This window comes from Sciurus carolinensis, chromosome X (assembly GCF_902686445.1).
Source record: "Sciurus carolinensis chromosome X, mSciCar1.2, whole genome shotgun sequence".
Lineage (NCBI taxonomy): Eukaryota > Metazoa > Chordata > Mammalia > Rodentia > Sciuridae > Sciurus > Sciurus carolinensis.
In genome coordinates this window covers 14,831,347-14,848,567 of record NC_062232.1, presented here as the reverse complement: position 1 = coordinate 14,848,567, position 17,221 = coordinate 14,831,347, and the positions used below count along the sequence as shown (strand labels likewise).

Below are 17,221 nucleotides of genomic sequence, written 5' to 3'. Positions count from 1 at the left end.
ATTTGAGGGCTCACGGTTTCAGAGGTCTCCTTCCAAAGACAGCAGTCTCCATTCTAGGGGCTCAAGATGAGGCAGAATATCATGGCAGAGTATATTGGAAAGGGAAGCAGCTCACATGAAGATCAGAAAGCAGAGAGATACTCTACTCTCCAGATACAAAATATATACTCTGAAGCCACATCCCCAATTCCCACCTCCTCCAGTCACACCCTACCAGTGCAGTTACCACTCAGTTAACACAATCAGGGGATTGATTCACTGATTGGGTTAAGACTCTCACAACCCAATCATTTCTCCTGTGAACCTTCTGGTATTGTCTCACATGTGAGCTTTTGGGGGACACCTCACACCCAAACCATACATCAATTAATAAAATATTTTATATGAGTGCCATTTTCTGAAAAAGGTTGGGTGGCATGTATTTATCTTCCCATATAAAGATGTTTAACAATGGTTCTACTTTTCATTGGGGAATGCTTTAACTTTCTTATTAGAGAGAAGTACATATGCTAGCAAAGGAAACTCCAGGATAATTAAAACCCTGTATGTATCTTCATTTCAGACATTCTTTCTCTAGAACTTTTTTTTAGCAATTAGACCTTGAAATAGCTTAGACTTTTAAAGATAGAGCTTAAAGTTATATTATATCTAGAATTAAATAAATTCACTTAATTAAAGAAACAATCTTTTCAAAGGAGTATATGATTTCTGGTTGAAGCTGTGATGGAGTAATGAGTATTAGACTTACCCTCCTTCCAGAGACAACTGTAAAATTGAACAAAGTATAGGAAGCAGCTGTTTTTGGCACCGGACAATTATAGTACAGGGATATGATCCTGGAGAAAAGGGAAGCATAAAAATGAGTTTCACATCAACCCTGGCTTTTTGCCTGGGGGCACTTTGCAAATTGCAGCACAGGGCAGTGGAGCTCAAAGAGCAGCAGACTTATGGGATGGAGGAAACAAATTGTAATTCAGACTGCTGGGGTGTGGCTTGAGTTTGTAGGGCAGGGAACTGCAGAGGGGAATGAGTTATACCAAGAAAGAGTTTCAGAAGTATCTGACCAACTATAAGCTGAGTGGATATCCCAGAGATCATCAGTGATGGGAGATGCTGGAGTTCTGGCCAAGCAGAGTAGAAAAATGAGGGATGCTGAACACCCCAGACATCCAATTGAGAACCCAGAAAAGTCGGTCATAGAAATAGTGCTATCCTAGACCCACCCTGACAAAACCTAAAACAAGACTTTGATAGGTCAATCTTATCTCCAAGCAATTTTTCCACCATAGCAGAACTCAATACCCTCACAAGGAAGACAACAAAATCCAGTCTGTGAACAGTGTAGCCAGGTGTTGAGAGCATGTAATCACAGATGACTAGATCAAAGAAGAAGCAGAAAAATGTGAGCTATGGTATGGATAGCTTGTAAAAGATATGGCATCAATACTTGCTTCAGTTAATATTGGCACAGCCAAGCTGGGCACAGTGGTGCACACCTGTAGTCCCAGCTATTCTGGAGACTGAGGCAGGAGGATTGCTTGAATCCAGGAGTTTGAGGCAACCTGGGCAACATTGTGAGACCCTGTCTCAAGAAAAAAAAATTGGCATAGCTGACAGGAAGTGTGCTTACTTTTCATGTGTCATCTACCAAGTTTTTTGTTACCATTTGTATAATATATCAAATGGAAAAATCAGATGTCAATATAGAAAAGCATATAAATTGTTGCCCAATAAGAAGCCAGGAGTTTTTATAAGAAGTTGAACTTTGGATCATGACTTCCTGTTGTTGCAAAAGAGTGAATCACTGCCTATGCCTCAGTCATCCCTGTGTTGCCATTTGGAATGTGGTATTTTCTTGAATGGACTTGTCCCTAATACTGTGTCCCTGAACTTCCTTCTTAACACTGAGATAGATCAAAGCTCTTTTTCCTGTTACCTCATAAACCGTGATGTGGATGAGCCTGCTTTAATAATCGACTTATGGGGATGGTGGAAATTCTGAACGGCAATGCCAGCCATACCACATAATTGCATCTCTTGGGGAGGTGTTAACTAGCAGTAGCAGAGCAGAGTGCTCCTGGGCTTCAGCTTCCATAGAGCATTTGCTCAACATGGCACCCCACCCCCAGCTCCATGCAGAAGGCATTCATTAGTAAATATTAAACAGTGTTTTCCATACTGCTGGTGGATGCTGAGGGTGTGAAGCCCCCTTGGGGCACCCTGAAGCTCCCTTAACAGCCACGCTGAAATTGTTCAACATTCACTGTATCCTCAAATGATAACTCTGTCATTAGGGAAGGTCATGAAAAGTAGCTGTGCTGGGTAACTTCTAGGAAATTGGAGAGTGGGAACAGCTGACCACCAGGTGACTGAGGAGAATAGGTTTGACTTTCATTTGGGCCAAGTGGTGAACCCGTTCTTATTTCATAGTTTTGGCTTGACATTTCCATTTTTTGGACTCAAAGAAGATACATATAATTTCAGAGAAAATGTGACCTACCTTTTTGGAGTACTTTTTAAAGTTTTTACCACAATTATAAACAAATAATAAATTCAGTACAGATCAGCAGGTAAACCTGATTGTATAGTAGAAGCTTACTTTGTGAAGCTAATCTGTACCTGCCTTCTCCTTTTCAACTTGACCTTACTTCTACTGTTTGAAAATGGAGAAATGTAGAATAACATTCTGGGGGAAGTATGGGCCATCCATCTACTCATCCATTCAGCCAGCATTTTATCAGAATTGGTATGTCCCAGGCACTGTACAAGTTATTAGTTGGATATAAAGGTGTGGGGATAAGATCCTTGTTTTCAAGAGGCTTAGTTTTGTTTGTTTGTTTGGTTGGTTGGTTTTTTTCCATAACAGGGATTAAACCAGGGGCACTTAGACACTGAGCCACATCCTCAGCATTCTTTATTTTTATTTCAAAACAGGGTCTCACTAACTTTCTTAGGGCCTTGCTAAATTGCTGAGTCTGACTTTGAACTTGCTGACCTCCTGCCTCAGCCTCAGAATTACTGGGTTTATAGGCATGCACCATCATACCCAGCTAAGGAGTTTACCCTTTTCCCGAGAATTTGCTACACCAAGTATGGTACACAGAGCAGCAGCATTGACATTACTTGGGAAACTTAGAAATGCTGAATCTCAGATGTGTCCCAGACTTATTGAATCCTAACTGACCTTTTTACAAGATCCCCAAATGAGAAGTATGCACATTAACGTTTGAGAAGCACTGGTCTAAATCTAACCTATTCCCAACCTGTACATTGGAATGACCTAGGGGCTTTTAACAAACACTGATTTCCTTCACTCTTTTTCCCCAAAATTGTGATTTACTTGGTATGGGGTCTAGCCTAGCCATTGGGGTTTTTAAAACTTCGCAGGTGATTTTAAATGTGCAGCCAAGTTTTATAGTCACTTGTCTAATATATTGCTTTGCATTCTTGAGAAAACAGCCCATGATGAGCGTTGTGGCTTGTTCTTTTAGCCAATGTACAAGCCAGGTGACAAGTTTGTCTTTTCTCAAGATTTGAAGTTTCTAGCCTGGAGGTAGATATACTAGGTTTCACTGGTGACTCCCAGCTCATGTGGCCCTCACTATGCCAACTGGTTATGGGTCAAGGAGTTCTCTCAGCTGATCCCTATTGTGATAACTGTGTGGAGCACTGAAGGGCTTCAACCAAGTTACCTAGGGCAGTGCTGTCAGGATTGAACAGACTGAGGCACAATGTTGAAGTCTAGGCAAGGCCTCTTCCTTCAGACACTTCCGGGTCCTGGCATCCCTCTCCTCAGCCCCACTCCAAGTATTTGAGCTGCTGCCAGGGGCTAGAATTGGCTTCACCAAGACAGCAAGGAGTAGGAATGATGCATCAGTACCCAAAGATGGCGCTGGATCACATGACAGATACTTGGTAGCTGTTATGGTCTGGATGTGAGGTGTCCCCCAAAAGCTCACATGTGAGACAATGCAGGAAGGTTCAGAGGAGAAATGATTGGGTTTTAAGAGTCTTAACCCAGTCAGCGAATTAATCCCCTGATAAGGATTAACAGAGTGGGTAGGGTGTGGCTGGAGTAGGTGGGAATTGGGGTGTGGCTATGGGGTATATATTTTGTATCTGGAGAGTGGAGTCTCCTCCTCTCTCTTTGCTTCCTGATGCAAGCTGCTTCCCTCTGCCATACTTTTCTGCCATGATGTTCTGCCTCATCTTAAGCCCCAAGGAATGGAGCTGGCCTTCTATAGACCTCTGAAACTATGAGCCCTCAAATAAACCTTTCCTCCTCTATAATTGTGCTGTTCAGATCATTTAGTCACAGCAGCAAAAAGCTGACTAAAATAGGAGCTTCACAAAGAAACCTTCCTGGCAACATCATCCCTCAGGGACTTTGGGGCCAATCCATGTAGTCCCAGTAATGACAGTAGCAACAACCAGCAGTTGTGTCCTTCTCTCCACCTTGCAGTGATTTTCACATGTATCCAAAAACTGAGACCCAGAGAATTTTCATCCCTGAGGACAGCTTAATTACCACACGGCCCACATTTACACTCTTCCTCCTCTGAGTTCAGGCAAAATAAGCAATGGCTACCTTGTGCCATAGTGAGTTCTCCATTATTAGCTGTGTGCTAGTAGAAAGTATTAACCTGAGATAGTGCACAACATAGAGGTTAGATGACAGCACTGTTAATTTATTCCTTTAAAGGAAAATCAGCATTTGCATTTTATGAGGAAGAGTATTCTGTTTTACTCTAATATCTGCCTGGTGATGAGGCATACAGAAACCATTTTGGCTATTGTGAGGACTTGATCATACAAGAGTGAATACTCTGTCAGAAATATAATTTCTTTCCATGCTCTTGACTCTCCATAAGGCTCCATGTCTGTTTTCCTTTGTTTTCTTGCCAATAGAGCTTATTTCTAAACGTTTTTTCAAGAGGCTTTCATCTGCATGCTGCTCTTTAATTCATTTCTACCTCCTGCTTCATCCACAGGCCATCCTGTCACCTGCCTACACTGCCCTTTTTCATCCTTATTACACTCTGAAAATCCAGTAGACTAACTGTTATCTCAGTCGATACCTATGGTTCTGGAATAATTATTAATAGTGTTCCAGGATTAGAAATAAATAATAGTATGTTGGCCACACTACCTCTCTCCTCAGTGGTCAGCTACTGCCTTACAACCCATTTCACTCAACACCTGCTTTGGGGGCATCCACATCCACCCTGATGACATTCTGGTCTCACAAGTCATTGGCCACCATTCCTCCACTCTTTCCTTTCACTCATGGGTGCCATCTTGCCTCACACCTTATGCCACTGTTCAGTAGACATTTGAGGATTGCCTTTGCTCTAAACCCCAGTGCTTTAATGTTCTCTTCTGTGACCACAGGTTCCCACCCTCCCACTTTCCTTCCTTCTCATTCAGTGATCCTGTCCTTGACTTTCTCATTGCCTCTGTTCTTGGTGTCCTTCTCTTCCAGGCTGCCTAACTTCTCTTGGTTCACTTGCTTTTAAGTCTAACCTGACACTCAGGTGGTGTTTCCATGCCATTTTGATTCACTGTGTCTGCCCATGAAGCTCTGAGCTTGGGAGCCCCCATGAAGTCATGATGATTTTCCTTTTACCCTGGTTTCCTGTCCTTTTCTGTATGTTTTAGGTCTTCAAGAAATAAATTAAATTTGCTGGTAGTTTACACTTCTGGAAGCACAACCCTGAAATGAATAATTCTTTCTTCATCTCTGCCATCAAAAGCCTAGTTCCTTTGTTTGGTTTAAGAGGACTTACATTTGCTTCTCATTTTGCTGTCAAAATCATTCCTGTTTCTCTTAAATTAGCTTCTATTTCTGGAGAAAAATTGCCTTGGATTTCTGTAAATCTCTATTCCACTCCAGGCATCCCAACCCTGTGCCTGGTTTTTGTCCTGTACCAGCTTTGCTCTTTGACTGCTCTTAGTATTCTCAACCACACTGACAGTTTTCTTTTTTTGACTGTGCTTATCTCATCCATGGGCCTTGTGTTTATTCTTATACTAATCAGAACAATTAGACATATTGTATTCTCTCTTTGTGCTTTCCCTCTGTTGCTTTGAGTTACAGCAATGATTAGCACTGTTAGTGTTTTCCTTAAGGAGCAGAGTGTAGATGAGCCATCCAAGCCAGTCATCACCAATGGGAGATATGATGAATATAATGTCCTAATGCACTCTTTTCCCCTGTAGACATGCATGAGTTCTCTAGTTACCCAGAATAGGTTTCTACTTATTAAAATTTTCTTTATTGTTTTTCTCACACACATGAAGCAAAATGGTTCTTGGGCTCTTGTTTGCATAAGGCTAAGGTGAAGCATGGCTTTGCATAGTTTAGAAAGGTATCACTAAACAATATTTGCATGCCTTTTGTGGGCATAGTTCTGCATCAGGTGATCCAAAATGATTGTGGAGGAAGGTCCAGTCCTTACATAAGCTTACCCTTCTCATACGAGAAGACTTAGGATTATTCAAAGAGCTGTTACTGACAGCTCTTCTTTTGACACCAGAACACTTGGTTGATACCTGTTACCCAAAAGGACCCTGCAGAATATTTTGTATCTGTCTCTCACATACATCTCTAAGCTCCAGGGAGTGGGACCATGTTTTCGCATGTTTAATGTTCAGTACCCACAGACCTTGAATAGTTCACACTTAATAGAAGTTTGTAGAATTAAATATCATGAAGTGCAAATTAGCACAGTACTGAGTGTTAAAGAAGGCATTCATCATAGTCACTTTCCTAAAGGTGAGTTTCAAGTTGGGTTTTGAAAATAAACAGGACACATGCAGAAAGAGGAGGTAAAAAATGTGCCAGAATCATTTTAGAAGCAGAATCTTCTAGATTGAAAGGCTTAATTTCTAAGGATTAAGGGTAAAGAAATTCCACTCCTCCATGCCTCCTTTGTAAGTTTTTGTAGAATCATTGATGGCATTTGTAAGAACCTTAGAAGCCATCAAATTATGCCAGGTATGGTGGTATATAGCTGTAATCCCAGCGACTCAGGAGGCTGAGGCAGGAGGATTGCAAGTTTGAGGCCAGCCTTGGCAATTTAGTGAGACCCTAAGCAACTTAGACCCTATCTCAGAATAAAAATGACCAAGAAAACCCTACCAAATCCTGCCACTACCACTTCTGTTTGTGGATCCCTTCTTCAGGGACTGATGCTAGATTGTTTAGTGGTAATGCAACAAGGGCAGGACCATGTTATTTACTAGATTTTTTTGTCATTTTTCCAGAAAGATAAGCATTCTCTCACAAGTTTTTTGAACTCTCATTTTGTTCTGAATAAATCTGAAATTGTTGCTCCAACTGTAATTTGTTTTTGGTGTTGGTTAGGACTAGAATTTATAGTGTGTCACAAAGGCCTAATCTCTAATATCTGCACGCTTTTCTAAGGGATTAATTTATTCTTTTTTATTTTATTTATTTTTATTTTTTATTTTTACAGACTTCATTTTGATTCATTGTACACAAATGGGGTACAGCTTTTCATTTCTATGGTTGTGCACGATGTACCTTCATACCATTTGTGTAATCATACATGTACATAGGGTAATGATATCTCTCATTCCACCATTTTTTTTTTTTTTGCGGTGCTGGGGATTGAACCCAGCAAGCATTCTACCCACTGAGCTATATCCCTAGCCTCTCATTCCACCATTTTGATGGAGGGGAAGGTGGTGACGATTTACTCCTAGAAGTCATCGTGTCCTTCAGTAATCCAAGTGTTCACATATTGGACTGCAGGAGATTACAGGGTTAGGGTTATAAAGAATTTTCATTGATTCCACAAGTATCTCTTATATGGAACATTGTGTGAAGGACTCGGGGCATAATGGCAAAACAGATCAGATATGTAACTCACCTTGCTGTAATCCTGATCTAGCAAAGTGCAACTGAGCCACATATAAACTATGGTGCATCTGGGGCCTACAACTGATGCTTGAACCCTCCTCATCTCTTCACCAACCCGTCAATGTTGTAAAGGACCAGAGGATCTGTCCATGGACCCTGAGCATGTTGTCCTTTCTTTCTTGATTATCTTCTTGATTCAGATGTAATTTTAAAAGTAACTGTGTTGCTAGCATATTTTTTTTAAAGTCTTCATTGTTTGGGGCTTCAGCTGGAAGTCGTTGATCACAAATCTGGGTGAGGCTTGGGTTTTAACAAGGATTCCTCCAGACTTGTCAGTAATGTGTGTATTATTCATACACTGGGGAGGAAGAAATGCCCAAGGGAAGAGGTTTATGGTTGGGAAGGCAAGTTCTGAATTGGGTGGTAGAAGTAGAATTGGACCCAGAGGATCCAGTGAATGAATGCAAGGTATATTAAAATGAATTGGATTTACATCCAGTTGAAAAGGGAAAAAAACTATAAGTAGTTTTGTGTGCTGAGGTTAAGTGCTTAGGAGAACCTTGGGACCATTAGGCTCAGGATAGAAGCTTGAAGAATATTAGGATTTGGCCTGTCTTGCTCCTTGCCCTCTATCTAGCACCTAGCTCAGCAGTGCCTGACACGGTAGGTGCTCAAGAAGCATTCAATGAATGAATGAATTGAACAGAAATTATTCAAAGGGAAGCATGTTTGATCTGGAAGAATGACTAGGTTTATTTATTCATTTAGTAATCAAATGTTGAATTCTGTAAGGGGGAGAAAGGACTTTTTATGGTGACAACTGTGCTCCACCAACATAAAAAGGAGAAGGTGAAGGAGAGCAGCATGTTAATGAGTTTGTGTGAAGTGTGATTTTTTTCTTATGCTTAGCTTACTGTTACAAAGCCCTTTTTAATTCTGACAAGCTTTGTGACAAGCTATCCAAAAGAGGACATTTTTGCACAAGGTATTTTCTAAGCTTCCTTTGCAGTTAATAAAATACTTTTATTTCAGTAAAACTAAAAAGAAGCCCATACATCTCATCCCATCTTTAAGAAAATAATTTTAAAAGGACTTCATTGATTCAGGGCATTTAAAAGCAACATTAGGTTTTGAATCCGTGTTGGAAGCTCTGACTTGGGTCTCTACTCTGACTTTTGGGTCTGTGCTGACTGAATAACCATTGTTACATCGATATCAGTATCAAGGAGAGGGTTTCCATTCTCTCATGAAAGAATGGCAGACCTCTCTGGAGCATGCTTGCCCCCATTTCTCACTCTTTCCTGCCTTATTTCTAGGACTGCATCGATGTTGGCTGGTGGGAAGGAGAGCTCAATGGCAGACGAGGCGTATTTCCTGATAACTTCGTGAAGTTACTTCCACCAGACTTTGACAAGGAGGGGAATGTAAGTCTCCATGGCTTTGATCTCAGTGCACTACACACCATCAGAATTGTGGCTTCTGTCATGGGACTTGGGATATGGGATTGAGAAATAATGTTAAAGAACGTTGACATTTGAATGTTTGATGAGCTTATGTTCTAAGCCCTTGACTGCCTATACCCTATAACAAGTCCATTCTAGAACTCAGCTACTATCTGGTGACAGTGATTGCAATTCCAGAGTTGCACATATAAATAGGATAATGTGTGTAAGGCACTTTGCACAGTACCTGGAATGTTTGAGTGCCCAAATAAACTGTGAGGACCCTGGGTGCTCTGGTAAGTGTTCTGCCGGCATCCTGCATAGAACAGTCCTTTGGGGTGGTGAAGTAACCAATATTGTGCAAATGACTGACACATTATGAGGCTGAGGATGCAGATTGATGCCTGCAAATCTTCCTATACTATATGTGCATGTTTGTGTACATACATGAATATCCATATGTGTGCATACACACCTCTCATTTATGTTTTTCTTTGTGGGAACCCATTTGATGATGCCACTGCCCAAATGAGCCAGTCCATTTTTGTTTGCCTAATTCCCCATGTTGTTTTTCTCTTCCAATGATGTAACAAAAAATGTTGAAAAACTAGAAGCACCCTATAGTATAATGAGGAGCAGCAGTTAGGTCTTATCGATCCTGTTCTGTGCCTCAGGGTTCTTTGCTCAGGCTTTTGTGTGATCTCTGCCCACCTCTTCTGGCTAGAGTCCTCTTCATGCCCATGGGGCTTCTGTTACTGAACCAGGCTGAACCTGACCTTGACACATCACCATTCCAGTAGAGCTAAGGTGCAGGAAGGATAGCTACAATGTTGGTAAATTTGTTGCCAAGGATACTAAATCATCATTTAATGGTGAATGTGCTGCTTAGATGAATGGGCAGAATTGTTTAAGAAGCTATGTAGTGCTGCCATCTGCCAAGATTGTACCCTGTAGATCATTAGATGGGTTTGACATCCAAGGCCACACATTTTAGACTTTTTGATAGCTTGCTTTCTTGTATTATTTAGGTGAAGAATGTCCTTTTCTACACTTGCTGTTCTTTCGTGAAATCTGAGTTTGGGTTTTACATAATCTGGATTCGGCTTCCTAATGTTTTCTGTCTTTGACACTTGATGTCAAATTCATGGAGTAGTAACATCAGCATTACCTGAGAGCTTGTTAGAGCTACTTGGGCCCTATCCTAGTTCTGATGCATTGGAATCAACATTTTTCACAAAATTCTTAGGTGATCTGTTTGCATATTACATTTTGGGAAATGCAGATATAGAAGCAGATATCTAAGTGATGACAATCCCGCCTTCCACTTCCCCCATATTTTAGGAGGGAAATCATATATCAAAGAGCTCATCATTCAATAAGGAAATTGTCCACCAAGCAAAATCACTTAAAACATTTTTACTAATGACTATAGCAATGGTGGATTGTCACTTGATGGAAAAATCAATCACGGAGAAAAACAGATCTTAAATGCTTATAATGACTGGATATTAAATGTTTTAGAATAACAGAACACAGGAATGAGGTTTAGAAAACATTTATAGAGTGTAGCAGTTGTGACTCTAGGCAGTGACATCAGATATACCTGGGTCTATCCTTACACTGTCACTTATTCTATAGCCAAGGCCAAATTGTTGAACAACTCTAAGCTTCACTATTCTCATCCATAAAATAATGAGAATATTCATACTTACTTTATTGAACATTTGAGAAGACTGAGTGAGATGCACACGAATTCCTCAGCAGTGTCTGGCCATTGGTTGGCGCCCCCTGCAGGTTAAGCATTCCACTCATTATAATTACTATTGCCACAAGAGTGGCAAAAGACTCCAACCAGAATTGTGAAGTAATGTTGTAAGACCACTTCTGGGACTCTGATTCTTTTTGCATCAGCTGATCAAATCAGCCCAGTGAACTTGGTGTCTTGCTTGGCTTCCCTGGGAATCCAAACATATCTAAGAACTTTGCTTAGCAACCATTAAAAAGACAGCCAGTGAGGTTTAAAACACATTTATAGAGATAAGCAAGAACAGGGTAACATAATCTTCATGTTACTTTGCATATATTTTCCTGGATCTGCTGTTTCACAATTCTGTTTTTGTTTTGTTAATTCGCTCAATATTTATTGAGTCCTTTTCCAGGCTGGCCATCATGGTGGTTGATTGGAAGTAAAGCATACACATGATTGGTGCTCATGTACGCTTAGAGTTTAACTGCAAATCTATTACTGAAAGACATGGATGCCTGCCAGAGCTTTCTGAAAGGATACTCAGTGTGGCCATAATGAGTGGAGGCCAGGGGCCATCCAGGCTGCCTGTTGTCTCCTTCTTGCCTGTGTTTGTGAAGCTACTAAAAGCCAACCATGTCCTAAAGCACTGGGACACCAAAACCTTCATGGTAACTTTGAAGGAGAGCATACTGGCCAAGGAGTCTTACCAAGCCAGGCATGGTGGTGCACACCTGTAATCCCAGCGGCTCAGAAGACTGAGGCAGGAGGATCATGAGTTCAAACTGAGCCTCAGCAACTTAGCAAGGCCCTAAGCAACTCAGTGGGACCCTGTCTCTAAATGAAATATTAAAAAGGGCTGGGGATAGCATTCAATGGTCATGCACCCCTGGGTTCAATCTCCAGTACCAAAAAAAAAAAGGAGTCTTAGCAAGCCTGCTATCCTATATTTGCTGCCTTATTGGTTCTGATTGAGCCAATATGGTTTACTTTTTTAAAGTTGACAAATAAAATTACATATATTTACCATGTACAACATAGTGTTTTAAGTGCAGTGGGTTGTCTATATCTGCAAGATCTACATCCATGGATTCAATCAACCACAGATTGAAAATATTCAAAAACTTTCCATCTGTAATGAATATGTACACCCTTTTAAAATTGTCATTACCTAAAAATATAGCACAACTATATACATGGTGCTTATATTGTGTTAAGTGTTATCAAAAAAAATCTCAAGATGATTTAAGATATATAGGGGGATGTGCTTAGGTTATATGCAAATACTACAACATTTTATATAAGGAATTTGTGCATCAGTGGATTTTGGTATCCTCAGGGGATCCTGAAAGCAATCTCCCACAGATTCTAAGTGATAACTGACTGTATGCATGTTGTGAATGTACACATGACTAAATCTAGTTAATTAACATATGCATTGCTTGTCTAGTAACCATTTTTATGGTGACAGGTGGTATGATTTTGAAGACTAAGGTAAAATCTGTATCTTTTTTTAAGCGAATGCGCAAAGTCTGCAGTTTTCTCCATTGTTGGCCCTGCTTTTAGTTGCTGTTCTTATTTTAGTGGGGCAATAAATTCACTTAGGTGAGATGGACTCCACAGTGTACATTTTTAGAAGCTCTGTGTTACATAAGCTATTAAGGGAAGCACTTCCACCGGGAGAGTGAAGTTGTCAGTGATGAGTGGACTTAGCGCAGCTTGCTTGTTGGTGCATGTATGCTTTTTAGAGCCCCATGGGCATTTCTCTAACCCTACACAAGCAGCCACTACCTCCTTGATAAGTCTTTTAACCTTGTCCTTATGAAGCAGAAAACCCAATTTTAGGGAAACAATAGTCATACCTGTCAGATAAAGTAAAACCTACCACTGAAAAGTATTGTATAATATGACACTTAGCTTTGAGAAAATTCAAAGTATAACATCCTTTTTCATTGCCTTTGGCCTATAAAACCAGCCAACCAGCTTTGCATTAGTTGTTATGCCAGCCTTCATTGCTGTACCCAGAGCATTGGTGAATTGGTGACAATGTGATTAGAGATGGGACTGTCATTTGCTGAGTTGATGGTGGTGTAAAGATGATTAGAATCATTAACACGAAGGCACTGTGTGAATGACAGAGTCTAAAATATTCTGCCACTGGTTTCAGCACATGTCATCTTGTCTTGCTAGTGGCTGGGGCTGTAATCATTCACCCAGAAAAGAGAACAGTCTGTGATGATTAGGGTCAACAGAAGCAAATGGCATTTCTTTAACAGCAGATCTTTTGACTTGTAGGTATTACCAAGCATAATGAAAATGCTGGCATATTTTCTGTAGGGACGTGGATTCTGGTGGTTACCACCAGGTCTTTGGGAATTCCTAGTGGTCTTTCTTCCTGAGAGCATGCAGCAGATTCTCTCTCTAGGGTGACATACGCTTTGGGGCTTTAGCTCAAGATATTCCAGGAGAGCAACCGTTGATCTCTTGGTGCATATTTTAGAGCAATTATGTAAGCTATTTATGAGAGAACCTAGATTCAATGGCTGTCTGTTTATTTTGAACTTTGAAAGTAAAATTGAACATCGGATTAGATAGATTAAATATTCTGAGCTCTAATGAAGCAGCATATGTGCTCTGTCATTGTTACTAAAGGATAACGGGGAACTTGAACTCTCAAGAAAAGCAGGAACAACTTCTCACTGTTGTTAGAAAAAGAAAAAATTGATTGATTGCAATAGATATTCTTATAGATAGTGTTTAAGAAAATCTCAGGCCATTACTCTTGTAAGGGAAACCGGTCACATCACCAGAAGTGGCATTACTGTGCCAGTATGCATTGATAGGGAGAGCTTTTCAGAGTTTGTGCCATGTTACAAATGGGCATTACTAAGGTTCCCCTAGGTATTTCCCTTACTGAATATCCCACAATGGAGAGTCTGTCTCCCAGCTACAAGGACTGTCCCTGCAACTATGATGCAGGCTTGCCTTTGCTGATTCAGACTTACCCAGGTAGCAGGCTACCAGCCTTCCAACCATAACAGGAACTGAGATGTCAGCTATCTGGAGCACATGGGTCTACCTTCCCTGAGCATTCACCCACTATTGGCCTGATTCCTAAGGAAACAGAAACTACATTTATCCTGGAGGGCAAGAAATCAAAATGAGAGGAGTTAGTTGTTCTTGCAAAGACCTGGTAGGTTATCACTTAAGGCCCTCCTCACACACCAAAGGAAAAAGTCTGCCAAGGGATCCATATGTTGAATTCAGCATGTTTCTTTCCGTTCTCTTAATTGATAGGACCCTTTCTATTCATATCAGTCACCAGACACATTGTGACATGCTCAATTAATTTCTAACTTTCCCATTTGCAGTCGTGTGCCAATCCAACCTCTTAAGATTGTTCTAGATCACTCAGCAGAACTTTTGCAGGTTCCAAATTTTATAAGAAAAAAGTCTGTTTGGCTACCCACAATGGCTAATCTGTCATAGGTGAGTTTTGCTGCTTTAACTCTGACTACCTTCTTTTTACCAAGTGCTTAGGAGGCCCCTGACTTCTGACAACCTAGTTTATAGAATCTGTTCTTAGCCAAAATTTTCTTTGTTCCTTGTCATGTCCTTTAGCCTTTTGAGATTTACTGTAGTTCTTTCTCATTTCTAAAGATGCCCAATAAGTTATTTATAAAAGAAATAAATATGTCCTTCCAATAAGTGGCCTTAGAAAAATAATCCACCTGCAACATTATCTATCTTGTACATTTAATTTTCTGGGTGGTCTCACATGCAGAGGAATAAGGCTTGTCAAGTCATTCATGTTGCATATATGTGGCCTATTGATATAATCCCTGTGAACTTCCCCTAGGTCACCCAGGTGATGCTTCCTCTCCCTTTTCTGCTGGCACTTACAGCCTGTATTCTCGCAGTTGAGCATCTCATTCAATATACTCTTACCTGAAGTGCTCACCTCTCATCACTCAGTCTGAACTGTAATCTCCTTGAAGGCCACATTTCTCCTTCATTGGTCCCAATAGCATGCATAGAACATGCTTGACAATCAGGACCCTCTTGTTCTCTTATCTTGTGGTGGCAAGGTGTGCCTGCTCTTCCTTCTACCCCTCCTCTCCTGCTTGCTGTTCCCTTTTATACTAGTATTAAAGAGGAAGAAGAGTGAATGGAGGTTGGGGGGAGCTGGGTTCCTGTTTGATTCCCCTTCTGACACAAATGGGTTCCAGGTCCTCTGTTCCAGACAAAGGATCTGGACATATAATCAAGGCATCACTTCTGGGATGGGATGAATGGAGTGAAGGAGTGAGTCAAGGGGATGAACTGAGAGAACATCTTAGGGAAGAACTGAATACCAATGTCTAGCTGACCACCCAACAGGCCATCTATTCGGATGGGTCCAACCAAGAGGGAAACTACGGATGTAGACTATGAGGATAGAAGCTGAGGACAGGAAACAAGAGAGAGAGACCCTCCAAAGAGCAGGCTATATAGTGGTTCCTGGGAATCTCCTATGCAGATGACAGGGCAGGCACTTGCTGGGGCTCTGAAGGGTGCGGAGGGGCAGTTACACACACTGTCATTGCCCAGAGCATAGTGCTAGCTGCACTCTTCAAAAGTGTGGCTGGTCCTCCAGAGGCAATGAGGAAAGGGCAGGGAAGAAGCCTCCCATTTGTTTCTAGAATTGTGAGGGCTGCCCTGGTCAGGAGTCATTCACTTTTGTCTCCTCTCCAACCTCCAGAAAACTTACTGGATGCATTGTGGGACTTCCCAAGAATTGCTCTAAGTCAAGCTGAGATTTCTTCCAGAACCTTTTATTTCCCTGAGGAAACCTCCCTGCTGTGATTTGAATATGGTTTGTGTCCACCCAAACTTAGGTTGGAGCTTGGTCCCCAACATAACAGTGTTGAGAAGGGGCAGACTTTTTTTTTTAAGAGTTAGGTCATGGGATTACCACCCTATTAAATGGATTAATGCATTTCTGGAGAGACTGGGTTAGTTCTCTTGAGACTGAATTAATTCTCACAAGAGTAGATCGTTATAAACAAGCCTGTCACTGTCCCTTGATCTCTCTTGTACACATGCTTTTTGCCTGTCTCTGCTTCCTCTTCTACTTTCTTCCACAAGTTGAAGCAACATGAAGCCCTTATCAGAAACTGAGTATATGCTGTCATCATGCTCTTAGTCTTCCAGAACCTTGATCCACAACAAACCTCTTGTTTTTATAAATTACCCAGTCTCAATAGCAATAGTAAACAGACTAAGGTATCACATAAAGTATACCCAGTCATTAGGGTGTATTTCTCTGGTTATTTAACAGAGCACATCTTGGGTGCCTGAGGGTCTGAAGGCAAACTGTGTCGGGTCAGAATTCCTGCCAGGGAGAGCAGTTGAGCCAACTGATGAACTCTTTTACTTAGAGCTGTTGAGTCTTGTCAAACAAAGGGCAGAGTCAGTTCTGTAATCCTTTAGCAGGAAGCAAAGCTTGCCTTCCTGTCATCCTTACTCTGGAACATTCAGATCTATTTCCTTCCTGGTGCTAAAATGGTTTTTAAAAAATCAAATTTAGGTAATCCTTTGAAGGATGATGTTAGTTGTCCAAGCCAACAACTCCACATGCAGGCAGATGTGCACATGTACACATTTAGGTCTATGTACCCTGAATACATGAAGACCATGAAAGACACTCAACTCTTCCAGAAATTGGGAAATGTTGGCTCATTGATTTTGTTAATGATATTTTCATTTTGAATTCCCACAGTCTGAACATTGAGGGACTAGAGTTCTGGACCCCCTGTGGTTACCACCTAGCTGTTGTCACAACCCCTCTGAGCCTCAGTTTTCTCAGCTGTAAGGAGACTCCTTTGATGACTTGTGGCTCTAACATCCATTGCTTTTTTTCAAGCACTGAGAATTGAGTAGGCCAAAGTTCCCTGCGTTTGGGGCTGGGCATTTATTTTCACTATGGAGGGAGGGATAAAAAAAATAAATAGAACATGTGCCTCTAAAAATTCAGGTCTTCAAATCCTCAGGTATTAGTTAATATCTTATGGCTGTCAAACTCCACAGGGGCACCTTGGCCTACTGCTTAACCTGGAGACTTCCCAGTCCTGTCCTTTTATTCAGCCACAATTGGACATTTTGAAGAAA

At 41.1% G+C, this 17,221-nt stretch overlaps 1 protein-coding gene across 4 annotated transcripts in view; it reads left to right on the top strand.

Moving 5' to 3' along the window:
• The window catches only part of Sh3kbp1 (SH3 domain containing kinase binding protein 1), a 336,423-nt gene that overhangs the window by 255,617 nt on the left and 63,585 nt on the right, over positions 1-17,221 (top strand). For all 4 annotated transcript variants that reach the window (XM_047536039.1, XM_047536036.1, XM_047536037.1 and 1 more), the window contains one exon: positions 9,202-9,309. In XM_047536039.1, coding sequence (XP_047391995.1) covers positions 9,202-9,309 — 108 coding nt within the window. The remainder of the gene's footprint in view (positions 1-9,201; positions 9,310-17,221) is intronic.